The sequence below is a fragment of the Camelus bactrianus genome, chromosome 27 (assembly GCF_048773025.1).
Source record: "Camelus bactrianus isolate YW-2024 breed Bactrian camel chromosome 27, ASM4877302v1, whole genome shotgun sequence".
NCBI lineage: Eukaryota > Metazoa > Chordata > Mammalia > Artiodactyla > Camelidae > Camelus > Camelus bactrianus.
In genome coordinates, this window is record NC_133565.1 from 33,390,303 (window position 1) to 33,410,681 (window position 20,379).

Sequence of the window (20,379 nt, forward strand, 5' to 3'; positions counted from 1 at the left end):
AGGAGGCACTTCGTCAAGCAGAGCTGCATCGGGAAAGCAAGGCACCGGGCAGGGAGAGGACGGGGCCAGGGACAAGCTCTGTCCCTCCTGTGTGGTGGGAGCTGTGGGCAAGCTCTCTCTCTCACAGGGGGGACACCAGGGATTACCTGGCCAAGCCCGGGCTGGGAAGGCAGGAGAAGCCCAGCAAGATGGGGCACGCGCTGGAAATCAGGACCCCGAGGTGGGGCTCTTCTTGGTGTCAAAGGCTTTCATGTGAAATGTGGGCTCCCAAATCACTCGCTATGGTGGCCTGGCTTCTTTTCTCCTCCCTCCTGGGTGGGAGGAGAGCTGTCTCTCTGGATGAGGGTGGACGTGGTGGTGGTGGGGGCGGGAAGGGATGGTCTCCCAGGGTCATCTTCTCCCAGGCTTCCAGAAGAAGCACACAATCTCCACTGCCAGTGTTTTTGAAACCACAGCCTGTGACCCATTAGTGGATCATGAAAGCAACGTCATGACTGGCATTTTTTGGTACGACATAGACTAGGATAGAATGGAAAGTATCAGAGTACCTCCCACGTTTATAAGCGTAATTTGTTTTGCAAAATTGTCTTAGCTACAGGTATGTGTGTGTGTGTATGCTGTAGGTTAGATGTAAAATATTTTTTATAGCGGGTGGTTGTCAAAAAAGTTCCAACCACCTCACACTCATTAAGATGGTCACGTTATTTTAAAAAGCGTGAATTAGAATGTGGAGAAATTGGAGCCGCTGTGCACCGTCGTGGGGAGTGCAAATTGGTGCAGCCATTGTGGATACTTGAATGGTAGTCCCTTAAAAACTAAAAACAGAATTACCATATGATCCAGCAATTCCAATTCTAGACAAATTTTATATGTATTGGATCACCATTAAAAATTAAGGGGAAAAAAAAGGTTTAAAAAGATCCTAGTCTATTCTTCCTTGTGTGGCTCTGCAACTGCTGGTATGTAAGGGAACCTCCTCCCAAGTGGGCTGGGAACTCCCCGAAGGCAGGGTTGAGCTCTTCTCCGCTTCTGTCCCATCCTCTCTGACCCCCACACCATGTTAATGAAGCGGGGAACACACATGAGGGCTCAGAAAAGAAAAAAAACAATGATGACTGATTTATAGTTGTTCTACGACTTTAAATTTTTAAATTTTTTTCATTTAAGTATTGTGACGTCATTGCAAAAAGAGCCTATGAGAAGTAGAGGAGGGAAAATGCCCCAGCTGCTGTCCCACCCAAACACTCCCAGTTAAGCCTGGTGGTGTGTTTCTCACCCTCTTCGCCTAGGCACACAGTTTCAGGAGGGATGAGTGCTGGCCAGCTCCTAGCTCCAAAGGCAGGAACATGGGTCTAAGAGTTGCCTTTCTCCTGGCACAGCTGATGGACAGGACTTTCTCCTGGGACAGCCAGACCATGCCTGCCTCCCTCAAGTGGCCACACCTGTCCTTTGCACTCACAGTGTGTGACCACTTCCATCCCCCAGTTCTATCTACCCCTGCCCCCAAGCCTACTACCAAAGTGAAAGCAAGAGACTTTGCACAGAGAGCATTCTTCCGATGCTTCAAGTTCAAACTGCCTAGTACCTCGGGATTGAGAGGACACAAGGCAGAGACCTGGCAAAATGCCTTGACCTCATTCACACAAGCCAGTATAGGCTCTCTTGCTGTTCATTAAACAGCAACGAGCACCTGGAAGACAGCCAAGCTCTGTGGACCCAGGGCACTTTCCACTATCAGTCACATGATTTCTTTGGGGACATCATTCATTCTACAATATCAGAACACCTAAATATGCATCAACAAGGAACTGGCTATTAAAGCATGCTACATCCATTCAAGGTACCACTATGCAGATGCAAAAAGGCATTAGGAAGCTCCCAGCCTACTGATAGGGTAAGAATTCCTGAACACTATTGTGTATATTTGGTACTGTACCAAAAGAAAAAAAAAAAAAGGAAAGGAAAGCAAACATATATAATCATATTTGCTTGTAGTTACATAAAGAAGTTCTAGAAGGATATGTAAGAAATTAAGACAGATAGATATATGGGCATAAGAACTGGACACAGAGGACGAAGTGGGAGTGAGACATTATCACTTTTTTTGTTTTTACTTCCGACCACGTGATTGTATCACGTATCACCAGATTTTTACTTTTGTATATGTGTACAAGGTAATGCACTACCCAAGGCAGTTAGAATTGGCTTCGAGTTCTGTCCCTAGCTTGCTGTATGGCCTCAGGTTAAGTCACACCCCTCTCTCTTCATCCTCCATGAGAGGAGGTGAGATTCCAAGCTCTCTCCTAGCTCTAAAACTCCCAGATCCTAAGTTCAGCCTCCTCCAAGAAGCCTCTCCTGATTGCCTCAGCCTGTAGCAATTTCTCTCTCCTACAGACCAGAGCAAAGCTGGGAAGGCTGACTGCCCTCACCATAAGACCTGCTTTCCATGGGGGACTAGTCAGTCCTGGGCCCAGATCCTTGACAGGCAGGCACACCTGGATGACCAGGATGGGGAGGAGCCCAGAGGCCAGGTCCAGGAAGGAAATGAAGCAGCTTATCCTGGCGGAGAGGACCCATGCATGCAAGCACTAAGGGGGCAAGTTAAAGGGATGCCAGTGCACTTGCACCCGGGGAAGCACTCTACGGCAGAGCAGTCCAGAGATGGGGTGGCTGCCTCGAGAGTACGCAAGCTCCCTGTCCCTGGAGGTGTGTGCATGGAGCTGGACAGCCACGGGTCATGGTGTGGCAGAGGGAATGCCGACATTAGAGGGAGTGTGGGTTCCTCACAACCCTGAAAACTATGGTTCTTGGAGCTATGCTGGCCCTGAAATCACACCGATGGAAGAAAACAGGCTGCTGCGATCAAGGTCTGACTCTTGGACCCATTCTCCATTCCTCTCCAAGAACCACATGTTGGGGAAGACGATGAGAACGTCCACATGTTGCTCCAGTGAAAGGCTCACATATCTGGGGTGGGGCACGTGGAGAGGAGAGTCATCTGCCTCATCCATCAGGGCTGCTTAGCAATGACCACCTCCTTCCCCACCCGTCCATCCCTGGGTCTGACCTCTCCTGAACCTGTCAAGAGCTTACTTTGGCATTTAGGAGCCCGGAGCTAGCTGGCCAGCCCTTCCTTTGCTCCCTCCCACTGAAGGCTCCAGTCCAGCTCCACTGCCCTTCCCTCATGTGCCCTCGCTCTTCTGCTGCCTGCAGGCACACAGACAGCAAGACTCAGTTTCCTTCCTGACACGGGGGAACTCCTAACTGCCTGACCTGCTGGACATACCGCCTCCCCTTCAGACCTCAAGCCCATCTCACCAGGTCAATGTCAAGAGGGTCTCTGGGAGAGCTGGCAGCTGCTGGGCTGGCTTTCTTGGATGGAGCTGCATCTGGAGAACACAGAGAAGGTCACAGGCAGGTCAAGGACATCCCTGGTGAGAAGCATCCTGGCTTGGGACAGTGACAGAGGGAAAATCCCTGTTGCTTTTCTTAGAGACCCATTCTCCCTGGGGCAGCTCCAGAGGAGCTATAGTTGGAAAGAAAGGTCCCTGACTTCAATGGGCATGAACTCAGCCAGAAGGAAGAGAGGGGTGGCATTAGAGAGTGCTTGCCTTTGGCTCCACACCCCAAGCGCAGCTCTCTTCATCCCTGGGCTACTATCAAGGCGGACAATCCTAATGGAGTTACTGCTCAGACTTCTCTGCACTCAGTGAGAGCCCATGATATTCTTCTGACCTGCAGCTTGTTTTTATTAAGATTCAGATTGCAGAGCCAGGCATTGACTCATTCTCCAGCTGCGTCATGTGCCACAGCCTTGTCTCCCAGTTGGACTGGACAACTCCAGGTCAGAAACTGGTCTGCTGTCTCCCCACTTCCCAAGAGCCCAATACCGGGCAGGACCCGCAAAGCTTGGCAGCTGGTCCAGATGGCAGGCCATCCTAGGGGCAAAAGATCTCTTCCACTGAGCCCTAGCATGGTTTTGGGTAAGCACGCCACCACCCCAGGGGTTCTTTTCATCCCCACCGTAACCTCATGTTCCAGCTGACTTCTCTAATGTTGGACACAGGTGGTTTAAGAGAGCCTCCTGGAGTGGTTGGTCTCTCAGGAGCTAAAATGATATGGGGTCTGGTTCTCAGCTTTGTAGCTTCTTAAACTTCCCCCAAAGTTACAAGATTGCATCTAATCCATAGGGTCTTGTAAATCAGTCAAACGTGACCCTTCCAGGTGGCTGCCACCTTGTGTCAGTGCCTCCTCTCCCCCAGATTTACCCTGTGCCCTAGAACAGGATGTGATCAAACCTAAGAGACTTATAAAAAACCCGTTTCCTTTTCTGTCACACCGAACTGATCTTTTCTACCCCGCCTTCCTCAAGGGGCACAAGCCCTTAAATGGTAAACAGACCAGCCATGAGGGTGGCTTACCTGTGCCTTGGGTGATGCAAGAGACGAGGTCCTGCAGGCGCATCTTGAATTCGTCGAAGCTGTCGGTGCGCGTGGCGGCTTGCAGGTTCTGGGGCTCCTCCTGGCGCAGATGGTGGAGTGCCTTGCATAGGAAGCCATGCATGTCCAGCACCTCCTGGTCGGAGGCGTAGCGCTTCATCCTCTGCACCAGCACGCTGCCCGTGCGGATGCGCTGCAGCACAGCGTCCAGGCGGCCCAGCTGGCCCGCTATCTCCTCGTAGTTGCGCTGGTACCGCGCATTCACCCCGGCCAGCAGCTCCTGCTCCTGCGCCAGCACGTGCGCGACCACCTGCTGCACCCGCTGCCGGATCAGCTCCTCTGTGCAGCTGCGCACGCGGCCCAGCTGGCTGACTGCCGAGCGCATCTGCGCCTGCGCCGCGCCGAAGACGCTGTCCTGCTCCTGCAGCGCCTGCGTCATGGCGTCCAGCTCCTGCTGCCGCTGCTGGATCTCCGCGCTGATGTCGCACTTGAGCTCGCTGTGGCCCCGATCCAGGAGCGCGCAGGAGCAGCACAGCGGCTTGGAACAGCCTCGGCAGTAGATGCTGTGGACACGCAAGGCGGGCCTGATTTAGGGCTCTCCCGCTTTTTTCCCCCCTTTAAATGTTCGTTATTAAATTCCTCTTCAAAAATTACAAAACTCTGAATCATGGTATGTTTCTGCGTTCGTGCTTTTCCCAGTTCAGTTTGTGGTTATGGTAATAATATCCAAACTACCAATAAAACATTGTAACATAAAAAGTTTCTTAAGTAACAACAGCCAGCCTCCACCCGTGAAACAATGCAAAGATGTACAAAAAGAAAGTTAATCATCTCTTCCCACGGCTTCTGAATTTCCTTTCCCCACTTCAAGGTGACCAGGTGAGCACCCTGGGTGCATCCTTCACACCTTCCTCTACTCAAACCACTACAGAAATATCCAGACTATGCAGCTGCTTGCGAGATTCTAAGGACTTGATACATTTCATCCCATTTAAGCTAGCAAGAGTTTCTTAGGCGAGAAGTATTGTTATCCTCATTTCACAGATGAAGAAACTGAGGCATTCAGAGGTTAAATGATTGGCTCAAATATCTACAACAATTTTGGGGGGGTTGATGTTCTTTAAAAAAAAAAAAAGAACATCGTGCTAAACCATTAGTTTGTAACATCTTCCTCTAATTTAACTTCTCTTCAGGACACTCCTCTAGGTCTATCAGCATGGACGTAGGTATTCTATTTAATAGCTCCATTCCATTCCATAAGGACCACACTGATTCAGTCATTCTGTTAATGGACATTCCAGCAATGGACAATGCTTTATGTAACCTAATGCATGGACCCTTTGGTTTCTGTGAAATAGATGACAAAATAATGGGATTGCTATTGCTAGATCAAAGAGTGTGTATATTTTTATTTACTTAATGTATTTTAGCCAGCAGACACTTCCATAGCGTTTACTCTGTGTCACTACTAAAAGCATTTGAGAAATATCAACTCATTTAACCCTCCTAATAATCCTATGGAGTAGGAATTATTATTATCCCCATTTTAAGGATGGGGAAACTGAATAAGAGATACAATAATTTGTCCAAGGTCACACACAATTAGTAAGTGGTAGAGTTCAGATGTAAATTGTAGTAGGTGGAATAATGGCCCCATCCAAGCTCCAATGCCGGGAACCTCAGTGTGTTACCTATACGGCAAAAAAGACTTTGTTGGTGTGATAAAATTAAGGCTCTTGAGATGGGAAGATTATCCTGAATTATCTGGGTGGAGCCAGTGTAATCACAAGAGACCTTATAAAAGAAAGTGGGGGAGGTAGGAGAGAGAGAGAAGGAAGATGTAATGCTGGAAGCAGAGGTCAGAGTGACGCTATCCTACAAGGAGGCTTTGAAGATGGAAGGGGATCATGGAACCCGCAATGCACGCAGCCTCTAGAAGCTGGAAAAGGCAAGGAGATGGATTCTCCTCAAGAGTCTGCAGAAGGAACAGAGCCCTCCTGACATCTTGATTTTATCTCAGTGAGATGCATATCAGACTTCCGACCTCCAGAGCTACATAACAATAAATCTGTAATGGTTTAGGCCCCTAAATTTGTGCTAATTTGTTACAGCAGCAATAGGAAACTCATACAGAAACCTAAGCAGTCTGGCTTAGAGTCCACGCTCTGAAACGTGGCAGTGAAGCCTCTTCAAATGTTACCTGGAAAAGCATTAGTTACTTCCCTAGAAATATGGCTGTAATTTACTCTTATCAGCCATGATGATAAGTCAGCCCACCTGAGGCCAGGAGAAAGCATCTTAGCTGGGGTCACTTTGGCCTCAATTACTGAGATCAACGTGTCCCACAACTGCCAACAGAGAGCCTGCTGGCCAACGCAGTTCCAAAATCTTGGCACCAGGTACCGGTCCTCAGCTTTGTGGGCTTTCAACCTTTCCAAGTCACCCAAGGTGGTCAGGTCCCAGGTCTTGATCCTCCCACTCAAACACAGGAGACTTATTCCACGCTAGCAAAAGTTTTCTGCAGAGCCCAGCATGCGGGAAAGGGAAATGGGGGTTGCCACTCAGTCATGAGCCTTCAGCTCCTCCAGCCTTGGGAAATCTGACCTAAGTAACAGAGACCTATCCCCCAGAGGCTGGGCCAGTGCCTGAGGTAAGTGGCAGGTAGAGCAGAGGAAAAAGTTGGGCAGATGTGGGTCTGACCTCAGCTCTGTGCCTTTCCTTGGCAGGCCACTTAACCTCCCTGCACCTCAGTTTTCTTGTCTGTAAAACAGGGATAATTCCCATCTCATATGGGAATGCTGCAGAGGATCAAATGAGATTAAGTCTACATAAATGTTTTTAACAAAGACTGATTATAATTGACAGAAATATTAGTGCTCACCAATGACATTATTAATGAGAAGTGCTAAGCAATTACGAAAAGAATGAGTAACTCTACAGAGGGCAATTTGGCAGTAGTCATCAAAATTTAAATATACTTATCCTTTGGCACAGCACTCCCCCTTCTAGATATCTATTCTGCAGCTCTAGCTCCACATACAAAGTAACATCTTCAATGTAACACAGACCATCACAGCAAAGAATAGAAACAACCTTAGGGCCCATCACTAGGCAATGAGTTACATAAATGATGATGCACCTGTACAATGGAGTACTATGCAGCTGTGAAAATGGGAGGAAGTTCAGTATATGGAAAAATCTCCCTGGCAAAATAAGGATAATAGGAGTATTAAGAGGATTAAATGAGTTTACATATATATATGTATATGTGTATGTGTATGTATATATATATAGTTAGAATAATGACTAGTGTATAATAAGTGTTCATATTTATATTACAACATATATTTTAAGTAAAAAAATCAAAGTGCAGAAATATAGGCACAGGATGCTACCTTCTATGTCAGGATGGAGAAAAATAAGAATATATTCATATTAGACTGCATTTGAATAAAGAAACTGGAAAAGGGCACAAATTACTAAAAGCAGTTACGGGATGGGGCAGTGCAAAGTTGGAGCAAGACATTTCACTGTATGCCTTTTAGGTTGCTTTCATCTTTGAACCTTGTGAATGTGTTCCCTACATTTTTAATTAAAGAACAGAATTCTATTAGATGTGAGCAGCTAGACAGTGTAAGAAATAAAGGGAGAAGCAGAACCAGTTGTCATTTTCCCTGCTTTGGATCCATAGGAGAGGGGCTGAGTCCGAGGTGGGCTTCCCTTCCTTAGAAAGAGTGCTCCACGCCTGGGAAGGGAGCTCCTTGGGCGGCCTGCCTGGAGGGACGGCAAGACTTGCTGGGTGGACCACAGTCTTTGCTGGGTCCTGTTCTTAAGCTCCTTCTGCCCTAAATGGAGTCTCCCCAGGGAAACCAGCCCCCATTCCCCCTCTAGATGGAAGCAGACAATTGGCAGCAGGTCTCTGTGAGCTGGCTGGCCTGAATGAGACCCCCTGGGTCTCAAAGCCCCCAACTTTCTGTTAGATTGAGGGGCAGACCCTGAATCAGAATGACCCATCATGGGGCTGCCACCCAAGACCAGGAATGACTTCCTTGGCCTAGGGTTCCGTCACCCTCACTGAGCACCCACTGTGTGCACTTTCGGGGGAGGCAGAGGTGAGGTGGACACCTGCCCACATGGAGCTCCATGACAAGGACCAAGACTTAACAGAGACAGAGAGGTGCGGCTCTGGAAAGGAGCTCCTGGAACACTTGAAGGGATGAACTAAAACACCACAGAATCAATTAGAAGTTGCTTAGAAAAGTGGCTGGATTACATCAGAATTAAGAAAGTAGCTCAATTCTGTCCCAGCAAAACAAGTGAAAAGAAATATGGAAAACTTTTCCATGTTTTCATTCACTACAGCAATTTTTTAAATGCTAAAACAAAACAAAACAAAACAAAAAAAACCCTAACCATAATCCTAATAAGAAAATGTAGAACTCATATGGAGAAAAGGATAAAAATCCACTGAAAAAGTCTAAAAAACAGAAAAGTGTAGCAAGGTCCTGACTGGAGAGACAAAATATAATAATAATTTTCCTCAACTTAATATAAAGGTTTAAAGCAATTTGAGTTGAATTACAAAATGAGATTTTGAAACTTAACCAACTGATTCTAAATTTCACATGAAGGGGTAAATACATCAAATAGCTAAGGAATTTTTTGAAAAATCAGTGTAAGGAAGGGGATTTTCTCTACCAGATAATAACATTATAGAACTACCATTATTAAAAGTGTGACACTAGTCTAACAGTCAAGAGAAAGATCAGCATAACAAACCACATAGTCCGAAAAGAGGCCCTGGCATCTAACAGAATGTAACAATTTATGTAATAAAGCATCGCAGACTAATGGACCTTAAAGGAGTTTTCAACAATTGGATCAGGAAAACTGGCTACAGGGGAAAAAAAAATCAGGTTAGAGCTTTGCTTCATACACTACACCAAGATAAACTTTTGATGAATCAGAGTTAAATGTGAAAAATACTACCATGGAGATATAATAGTTGACTATTTACTCTCATGACAGTAAAGACCTTATAACCACTGAAGAAACGGAAAAAATCATACAATCAACAGATGCAGTGGCCTAAAAATTCAAAACTATCTGTTTTTTAAGAAAGACACTCATGACCTCCCAGTATAAGAAAAGCACACTTTGTAGCATTAAGTATTGTCCATTCTGCTTTAGATGATTATCAGGGCAGCAGGAAGGAAAGGCGAAAGTCTATACTGATAGTAGTTACAGCTTCTCTTCCTCCCTCCCCGTTTTACTCATTTAGATTTTCCAAAAGTTTCCATAATCAATTCCAAACAAAGGAGTTGGAGTTTAAATGGGAAGCAATGGGGCATCCTCAAAGAACATCTCATCTGGGAATTGCGACAAAGCTCTCTCGTCTCCCTTGTGTATTGTCTGGCTCATCCCTATCCCTTATCTTGGTTCCCAAATCTGTCACATCAGTTCCCACTGCTGCTGCCTTTGCTCTTGCCTCACTATTGGCTTCTCTCCTTTAGCAAGGTCTCCTAACAGGCCTCCTTGCCTCTGGTCTCTCCAATCTGCCCTTCGCAGTGCCACTACATGGTATTTCTAAAATGTGATTATTGTCATATGCTGACGTGATTGCAACGATGCCCCTTGGAAGCACAGTCAGAATAGTATCAAGTTCAAGAAATATTTCAAGTATCACTTAAGTTATATGTTAATGAAGCAGAGTCAAATTTTGGAACAAAGTTAGATCACTTGGCAAATTCATTGAGGTTTATAATAATGCACTATAATTATATAGTGTTGGATATTCATGACTATGAACACAATTTGGATTTACAAGCCAGTAAATGTTTCAAGACAATAAGACAAAGTTTATCTCATCGATAAGTACAGTGATTATCAAGGTATTTTATTTAAATCCAACCTAATTTCAAGAAATGAAATGGCAAAAGAGATGGAAATAGCCGAAAAAATCAATTAACTAAAGCCATGAATAAGAAAAATATTTGATCATCAAGGCAACAATAAATTAACGCCGTAATTAGTTAAATATATGGCATAAAGAGGCAGCTCTTCTATTTAGTCGTACCAATCTCAAAACATCTCACCAACGCTAACAGCTTCGGCAGAACAAATCCAAATTGTAAAATACTCCAGAGCAGGAAGTTGTTACAAAATTCAATGACTACAAAGTTAATCATTAAATGTTAATCGAATCTAGAGACATAGAAAACAAGCAGTAACTCCTTACATGACACAATTTTGATATTCTCAAATACTTTTATAAAAATGTGTATAAAATGATTTTCTATGCAGCTTTGAGTGTATACTGTGGTTGTGTTCTTTGTTACTCATTCAATACTCATTAAATACATAAGTTCCCCCCAAACTGTAGTAGTACTGTTAAGATTACTAATCAGAAAAAAAATTAAATCATGAATTAAAAGTTGTAATACTAATGGTAATAGAGCAAGAGAAAACGAGGAGGGAAAGGCAGAGGAAGAAAGGAGAGAAGGAGTAATGTAAGAACATTTCATTGAAATAAACAGAACTTTCAGGCTGAAGGAGCACGCCAGGTTCCAGAATAGTTTGGTATGAAATGCTCAACACCAAGACAACTTGGTTAAATTAATAAACTTCAAGAAAAATATCTTCAGGCATTAAGACAGAAAAAGCAAATAAATTTGGCCTCAGACCTCTCCTGGTGAACATCTAATGCTGGAAGGCAATGCAGCAAAGTCTACAAAGCTCAGAGGAGAGGGTGTGACCAAGTTTATTATACCCAGCCAAGATGCCACACAAGTGTAAGAGCAACTGATAGACATTCTTGCCACCAAGAGACCCCAGGAATTCAGAACACAGAAGTCCTTCTTGAGAACAACTGCTGATTGACAACATCCATCCAACTAAGAGCTGAATCAAAACAAAGAGTCTGTGAAATGTGGTAACAGAATGAAAGGACCAGCGCTGTGCATTAGAGCCATTCTGACTTGGAACCAAGGGAGTGGACCAGCCTGATCTTTCACAGCAAAGAGCTACTACTGTCCAAAACGGAGGTGTTTCCTTAAAAAGAAACTAAAATGACTCCAGTCTCTGAATATCTTAGTAACATTTTTGCTCACTCCTAGAGAGTTCTTTTAGGAACTATTTTAGGATGAAGAAATATTTCTCTGAAGTTTAGCAAGTCCAATTTTACTTCAGTATCTTTTCTTCTGTCAAAGTCAAGGAAAATTAAATTTAACATTGCTTAAATAGCAAGCTTCCTTTGAATAATCTAATTCTAAGGGAAAATACGCTCTTAAGTTCCAAATAAGCAACTTGTAGAATCCTTTTTTGCAACTCACTCAGTTGTTAATGAAGACTGCCTGCATGTGGAGGTCGGCAGACCAGGAAAGGTGACCAGACCGGTGTGCAGTCAGGAAACCCTGCATCCTGTTCTGGCCCTGGCTCGGACAAGGTCTCCTATTTGGGGATGAGCTCCCATTAACGCTCTGGCCTCTCACCTCCTTTACACCATGGGGAACAGCTCTCTCTTCCTCAATAATCTTATAGGAGGGTTTGGGAACTAAGATAACAGCACAGGAAACACATCTCAAAAAACCGTAAAGTGTTTTATTGTGTTAAGAAGAGGTCAAATGCAACCAGAAGACCCCATTCTCTGACCATACTGAAAAAGGGAAAGTGTCCTATTGAAGGAGGCTGCCCAGGTGCCAGGGGGTCGGGGAGCTTCACTTGAGGCTGGCTTCAAACCTGTCCTCTGCACTCTGGTTTCTGCTCCAAGCATTCCACACGCCTGGAAACTTCCCCTTCTCTGCTTCCACTTGCAGTGGTTGCTGGACATTTTTCTCCCCAGCACACACAATGAAAAGGCTGGCAGCCACTGTGACCTCCAGGTCAGGCACGCCATGGCATTGTGAGACTCTGGCCGTCTCCCCACCCCTCCACCTCTGCATTCTTGCAGACCTCAACCCACCAGCCTCATGGCCTCAGCCTCCTAATGACGCTCCCTTTTCCAGGGTTCAGATTCTTTGCTTCAGTTTCCATTGGGTCATATACAGTATGGTGATAAATCTCAAATTCCTTATGGAATACGGTGAAATATAAATAAGCATGCAGCCAAAAGATAAAAACCTGGTCCCCCTGCTCCCAAACTCACCGACTTCAATCAAAGTACCAGAGCGCAGAGAGAGAATCTGATTGTCCCACTCTCTGCCTTAACACCATCAGTGGGTTTCCACCAGAGCCCCCCATAGGTCCATTCACATTGTGTTCTACAGGATATTCACTGGTAAAACAGAGTAAACTGCATGAAAAATGGGCAAGCTGAAAACATTCTGTCCTGGAAATCGTGGGATGGAATCCTAACTCCTCCAACTCCCCTGTGTCTGACCCTCGCTCACCCTTCTAGCCCCTGTCCTCCTGCACAGCCTCTACTCCCAGTCCCGGAAATGCAGCACACTTGCTAGTGCCTCTGCCTTTGCATGTGCGCCCCCCTTTCTGCTTCCTTCCACATCAGGCTAAGTGTGACACCCTCATGGAAGCCGCCTTCCCCAGCCAATCCAGGCTGGGCAGGTGGCCTTTTCTGAGATCGCCTTTGTGCCTGCCTTCCTTCTTCCTTCTGCCCTTAAATAACTGACTGAGCATACACCAGATGTCAGCCCTGTGCCGGATGGGAATACTGGCAAGGGAAAACATGAGGGGACAAACGTAAGGGCAACTATTGGCACAGAGTGACACCAGTGAGCAGGCTTCCTCGAAGCACTTTGCAGCCTTGATTGGTTTTCTCAGGCATTTTTTTTTTTTTTTACCCATCCAAGCATAGTTGATTCAGCCTTGACTGTTAATTGCAGATCTGGCTCCTCCACCAGACTATGACTTCATGGAGGGCCAGGGTTGTACTGTTCATATTTACACCCTAGCACCTAGCACCATGGTCCCAGGGAGGACACTCCCAGGCTGAGTCCTAGGTTTAAAGCCACTGCTGATGCTGCTCCCAGTGTGAGCCCTAAGTCAGCTCACCGTCAAAGGATGGAATGGTTATTACTGACTTGTAACTGAAGGAAGTCGTGGGTTGTTTATGACACTGAGATTTTGTGCAGAAGAAACGAGTTGAGTTTTTCTAGTAACCAGTTGTGACTGGTAAATTGTGAAACAATGTGAATTGTGACTGTGTGCATACGATTTTTAAGCAACATGGTTGGGTTTTTTAAGCCATCCATCATGCTCAAGGAAAAAGAATCCTGTCCTCTTGCTGGCTGGACCACCACGTCCATTGTACCTGGGGAGAAATCCACCCCGACCCCTACATTACAAGTGATCCCCTCTGTAAGCTACCAACATTGGGGCCTCTGGGAGGGGGGCCCTGTCCTCACCGCAGGGAGGGATTAGTCAATGGCGGTTTCTACAGTGGCTGCCAGCCCATATCAGCTGTTAGAACTGTGCAGCCCAGATGTCCACATTTACATGTGTGCAGCCACCCAGAACCACAGGCCCTAAAAAGAGAATCAGCAGCCAAAATGGGGACCCACTGATTCTCAGCCCCCACTGAAAAAAAGGGTAATATAATATAAATCTTCTGAAAATTCTAAGTTTGTTTTTCAGGGAGCTTTAAGAACATACTTAGAGAAAATAAGAAAAGGCTGACAAATAGAGCATCCTGAGAAGACTGACCGTGTTTGGCAATTAGAAAAACATGATTGCTAGAGGGAAAAAAAAAAAACAAAACCCAAACTCAACATAGGTGATAAATAGTGGAAAGAAGCGTCTTACAAAACTGAGTTGGTGAATTAGAAAACCAATTCAAATACCTCTGAGGATCTGAAAGAAAAAAGGCAAAGTAACAGAATTTATGAAAGAAAGATAAAAGATAGGTTTGGAGTTCCAATCGTCATATAACAATAGCTGTAAAAAGAAAAAATAAGCAAATGAATGGAAATCAATATACAAAAAAGTAGAAGACAATTTCTTAGAGCTAAAGACTTGAATTTTTAGTTCAACAATGTCAGACAGAATTATTGAAAAAAGAAAAGATATATAGCTTGATCAATCATTTTCATGATAAAAACAAAACGATTAATTAGTAAAAAGGAAAACACTGGTATCAGTAAGCTGTAAGAGACCGAGAAGCTAGTGCTTTGAAAAGATCACTAAAATAACCACAAATATACAGCATTAGCAAGAAGAAAGAGCATACAGTGGTAAGTATAGAGGTTTTTTAATTATGAAAGATAATTCAGGGTGAACTAGAAAACTCTCCAGAAATCTGATTCAAGATCCAAAAACAAAGAAAAACAAAAACAAAAAAAACTACTTCCAAAAAATGCACCTGTCTCAAATAGTTTCTCAAGAAATTTCTGTAAGCTTGAACTGCTTCTATTCTTTAAACTGTTCCACAGCTAAGATAATAGAATTTTAATATTTACTGAGTGCTTAATATGCGCCAGACACTGCTGAGCAATTTACATATATTCTCATGTTCAAAAAAGCTTCCAAACTCATTGAAAGAGGTTACTGTAAAATGGATAATAAAACTTGACAAGGAAATCATACATATTCATAAAAATTGATCACGTGTATAAATATAGATAATCATCTAAATAAAACAGTGCTAAGTGGAATCTAGCTATAAAGTAAAATACTAGTATATTATGACCAAAGTTTTTCCTCCTGGGAATAAAAAAATGGTTCAACATTAAGAAATCTATTGATATAATTCATCATAAGGGACACCCTTATGGTCCAAAAGAACACCTATTCCTGAGTTAAAAATAACAAAATAACAGCAACAACAAAACTCTTAGTAAACTAGAAGTGGGAGGCAACTTTCTTAATGTGATTTTTAAGTTACCTAAGGAAGTCAATAATAAACATCATACTAAACAAGAAAACATAAGCTTTCTCATGAAAGATAGGTACAAGATAAAGCTGCCTTTTCTAGCCAGTTCTTCGCATTATTCAATATTGTCCTGGTAGTTCTGGCCAATGAAGCAAAGCTTCAAAGAGGTAATATGTACAAATACCAGAAAGAGAAAAGTTTTTATTATTTGTAGGCGATATGACTGTTTACCTAGAAAATCCTGAAAATCAACTGAAAAGAATAAAAGAGCTCAATCAGTTGGATAGATATAATATAAAGATACATAAATTAAGAGCATTTGAATGTTAATGATAAAACCAGTTAGAAATTATAATGGAAAAAGATTCCAGTCACAATATTATTACATAGTATACATTTAACTATAATTTAAAAGTTCAAGATGTTTGTGAATAAAACTGTAAATTCCAAAAAATATAACCAGAGATGAGGCCAATTCTTCCAAGATTAAATGCAATTTCAATCAAAATCTCAATGAGTATGTAAGTTTTGAAATGCACAAAATTGTAAGAGCAAAAGAAACTGCACAAATTGTAAAAGCAAAATTATTTTCGAAGAATGGGAATTTGTCCTTTCAAATATAAAGCTTAGAGAATTCCTTACAGCAGTAAGGATTGGTGTAGGAATAGTCAGATCATTGGTGCAGAACAGAGACTTACAAACGTAATCGTAACTACCTGGACATTTAGTACAAGATTAAAAGGGCATTTCAGATCAAAGCAAGAGTGAATTATTCATAAACTACAAGGATATATTGTACAACACTGGGAATACAGCCAATATTTTATAATAACTATAAAGGAGATATAACCTTTAAAAATTGTGAATCACTGTACTGTACACCTGTAACATATAATATCGTACAGCAACTATACTTCAATTTAAAAAACGGGAAAAACAAACAAACAAAAAGTGGATCATTCAATAAAAGTTATTGAGAATTGGCTTTCCATTTGGAGAGAAATGTGAAGTGAGGGTTCCTACCTTATACCAGGCACAAAATTAAATTCCATGGGATTAAAGATTTAATTATAAAAATAAATTACTAAAATGGAATATAAGTAAATATTTTCAACATTGGCATGGGAAAAAAATCTTTCCTAAGATGATCAAAGCCAGACACCATAAAGGAAGAGATTGACGGACTGAACTAAAGAAAACTAAAAACTTAAACACAACACCTCAATTAAATGAAATGACAAAGGTGAACATAGGAAAAAATATCTGCACTATAACAAGCTCTTACAATTAAAGACGAATTCCTCAAAGCAAATAAACAAGCAAAGGACCTCAGCAGGCAGTTCACAAATGAAGAAGCACAACGGCCGATAAACATATGAAAAGCCACCGAACCTCAACCTTAAAAAATCCAAATTCAAACAATAATAGCAGATGTCGAGGAACCTGGTAGCCCAGGTGGTAAATCTCCAAGCAAGAAGCAAGCCACAGTCAGCTTAGCATGAAGGGAGCTCTGTCTGAGTGTGTCCCCAGTGGGCAAAGAATACATTCATTTTGCAAGCAGATCCTCAAGAATCTCATACAAGCAATCTACTTGGCGGGTTTCTTAGAGCTAAAGAAAGAATTGAATTTTTAGTTCATGTAGCCGGGGAGGGTATAGCTCAAGTGGTAAAGCACGTGCTTAGCATGCATGAGGTCCTGGGTTCCATCCCCAGTCGCTCCTCTAAAGCAAATAAATAAACCTAATTACCTCCTCCCCCTCAAAAAAAGTAATAAAAAATAAAATAAAGTTTTTTTAAAAGTTCACATAGGTATGCTACCTCTTTGGTTGAAAGGGGGTAAAATAAGACCTTGTAAGATTATATACTCCTATCTGTGTATCTATTCACAAAGAAACTCTGGAAACATTCAAAACTAGTAACAATGGTTAACTGTGGATGGGGGGGTTGGGAGAAGTGGTGGGTATTAGACAGATGGGGGCAGAGTGGAATGGAGACTTTACCCTCTATAAATTGTCTGCAATTTTTGAACCATACAAATGTATTGTCTATCCAAAAAAAATAATTAAAATCCTATGCTATTTAGTAAAAATAATTATAATTGGACTTCATTTTTTTTATAGACACTCCCAGATAGCATGGTGTTCTGGTTTTGACTTTTCAGACATAAACTAACCACCTGCATGTTAGCCTAGAATCTAGCTTTACCAAGACTCCACATTGGTACTCATAGAAAATTCCACTATAAGACTTTCTAAGGGGTAGTTTGGTAACATGTAACAAAATGTAAAACTTTCATACCCCTTCTCCTAGCAAAGGCATTTCTAAAAATGTATCCTGAAGAAATGACTGGATATGGGTGCAAAGATGATTCTGCAGCATTATTTCTTGTAAGGGAAAATTGGAAACTTTACTATCTATCCATTCGCATGGGACAGCGGTCATCACTACTGATCCAGCTGATCTGTGGTCCACACTTTGTTACAAGACATTAGAAGATCCTGGTCCCACGTTCCTAGCTGTCGGACTTTGGATCTCTGCTCTCCACACCCTCTACCTCGCTCTTGGCTGCGCCACCCCACCCTGGGCCAGCCTGCTCACCTAGTCAGCGTGGGGCTGCGGTGATTCGGGTTAGAGCAGAAGATGTTGTTGGACTTGCGCGTGGCATCCAGGAACTCGCTCACCGACTGGCTGCGGAGCTCCGCCAGCGGCCGGGCCTCGTGCTTGAGGAACCACTGGTGTGCCTCGACGCACTTGACGCAGAGGAGCTGCTCGCACTCGAAGCACCAGAAGTCCGCCGGCTCCTTGCAGCGGGTGCAAAGCGCCTGCGCGTCCACGATCTGCCGGTACACGGACAGGCGCCGCTGCAGGCTCTCGAAGAAGACGTTGTCCAGGGCCTCGGCGTCAGCGCCTGGGGGCCAGGGCGCCTGGCAGATGGGGCACTGCCTGCCCGACTCCTCCAGGCATCCTGAACACAGCGTGTGCAGACAAGGGAGCAGCTTGGGGCACTTGGCTTCTGCCCGGCAGCCCTGGCAGTGCAAGAACTGGAACTCTTCCTCCGTGGCTTGCTGGGGGACCAGAAAGGGAGGTGAGGCCCGAAGTCCCAGGAGTCCCCCCACCCAACGGTCTCCTGCTCCTATGGCTGGAGGCTGAGAGTGGGACTTCCTAGTCCATACCGGGCAGTCACCGGATGGTGCAATACCCAGGCTTATCAGTACCCCAATCCTCCATTTACTCAGGCCTTCCCGCCCTCACACCACAATTTATTCAATCTGCTTATCACAGGACACAGTGCTACCAGGCCCTGAACTACAAGGATGTACAGGATACATCCCTGCCTTCGAGGAACTTAAGTTTAGGAAGGAGATTCATTAAGTGTTATGTCATATAACCTCATATAAAGTGCTTAATACAGTCTGGTGGTTCCTCAAGAAGTTAGACACAGAGTTACCATACGACCCAGCAATTCCCTCCTAGATATACAACCCCAAAGAACAGAAAACAACGACCCAGAGATACTTGTACACCCGTTATTCTAGTCACCGCATCATTCATGATAGTGAAAAGGTGGAAGCAACCCAAGTGTCCATCAACAGATGACTGGATAAACAAAATGTGGTATACACATACAATGGAATATTATTCAGCTTTAAGAAGGAAGGAAATTCTGATACATACTACAACATGAATGAACCCTGAAGACATGCTAAGTAAAACAGGCCAAACACAAAGGGACAAATATTGTATGATTTCTCTTATATGAAATATCTAGACCAGGCAAATTCAGAGACAGAAAGTAGATTACAGGTTACTAGGGGCTGGGGAAAGGCAGGGAATAAGGAGCTATTGTTTACAGGGTCCTGACCTTGTATGAAAAAATTCTGGAAATAGACAGTGGTGATGGTTACACAACACTGTGAATGCACTTAATGCCACTGAACTGTACACTCAGAAATGCTAAGAATGGTACATTTTATGTTACGTATATTTTATCACAGGAAAAAAAGTGCTTAATATAATACCTGGCACATGAGAGAGACCCATTCATAAATGTTAACTAGTATTGCTAATATTATTGCTAGGAGTAATAATGCAAATAAAAGTTACTGCTATATGGTGTTATTTGTACTTTCATAAAGGGCAATAAAAAAGCTCTAGATAACATAGAGCAAGTGATCTAAGTAGTTCCTTGTGGGGTGGGCTGGGGAGTTTGTGCAGGAGATGACTAGTAAACCCCCAATAAGCCCCTTGGGGATGGGGGTTGGGGGGGTGAGGTGTTCCTAGGGGAGAAACCACAGTAACTGTGAGGCCTTAGCCAAGACACCTCCCCCCACCCCCGTTTCCCACTTTCTGATCTGGGAACTTGGGTTCTGGTTTTTCCCCACCTGAGACATGCCTCGGGCTCCCAGGCCGGTGGAATAGGGCTCCTACCTCCATTCTCCCTAATAGTTGGTCCTTCATCTGAGGCAGGGGCTAAGAGGCAAGTTGCCAGCGTGGGCGGAAAAGTCTGGTCCCGAATGCCACTGACTCAGCGTCTTATCCCCCTACTCGTGGAGACTCGCAGCCCAAAGGAGCCCCCCTAACTCATCCTGGTCCCCTTTTCTACTTTCCGCGACCCTACCCCCCTAAGAAGGTCAAGACCGTCGTGCCTGGTCTTCCCTCTTTGGGTCTCTCTTTAAGGTATTTGGCCAAGTTATCCTGTCCCTCCCCGCAACCCCCCACCCCACCGCAGCAGATCAACAAAGCCCAAACCCTATTTCCCCAAAAGCAGTAGTACCTCTGTGGGGCTGGGGCTGGGGCTCGGGCTGGGCTGGTGGCCTTCGGAGGGGGGCTCCGGGGGAGGCATGGTGGGGGCGTAGGGCAGTGCGGGGTCCTGCTGGGGCCCGGGAGATCCGGCGGGCGCAGGTTCCTGCTGCATGGAGTCCAGCTTAGTTTCGATTCTCGGTTTTGATCCCGGAAGGCGGGAGAAGCTGAACCAGAGAAGTGCGCCAGAGGGCTGAGCTTCCCGAGCAGTCCGAAAGGGGAGGTGCCGGCTCAGGGCGCGCCTCCCGAGAGGAAGTGAGACACCAGCTGGGGGCGGTCCGAGGGGCGGGGAGGCCGACTGTGGGATTTGAAGACGCGC

General features: G+C 44.4%; 1 protein-coding gene across 14 annotated transcripts in view; it reads right to left on the reverse strand.

Annotated features, from left to right (window-relative positions):
* PML (PML nuclear body scaffold) overlaps nucleotides 1–20,301 on the reverse strand; it is a 35,606-nt gene extending 15,305 nt beyond the window's left edge. For 7 of the 14 annotated variants that reach the window (XM_045516873.2, XM_010955280.3, XM_045516871.2 and 4 more), the window contains exons 1-4: nucleotides 20,035–20,295; nucleotides 17,859–18,325; nucleotides 4,422–5,002; nucleotides 3,319–3,389 (exon numbers count right to left, since the gene is read on the reverse strand). In XM_045516873.2, the coding sequence (XP_045372829.1) occupies nucleotides 3,319–3,389; nucleotides 4,422–5,002; nucleotides 17,859–18,325; nucleotides 20,035–20,175 (1,260 nt within the window). In that variant the 5' untranslated portion in view covers nucleotides 20,176–20,295. Of the gene's footprint in view, nucleotides 1–3,318; nucleotides 3,390–4,421; nucleotides 5,003–17,858; nucleotides 18,326–20,034 lie in introns of all 14 variants that reach the window. The other 7 variants (XM_045516869.2, XM_045516874.2, XM_010955281.3 and 4 more) reach the window with 4 other exon arrangements.
* Between the last annotated feature and the right edge of the window lie 78 nt (nucleotides 20,302–20,379).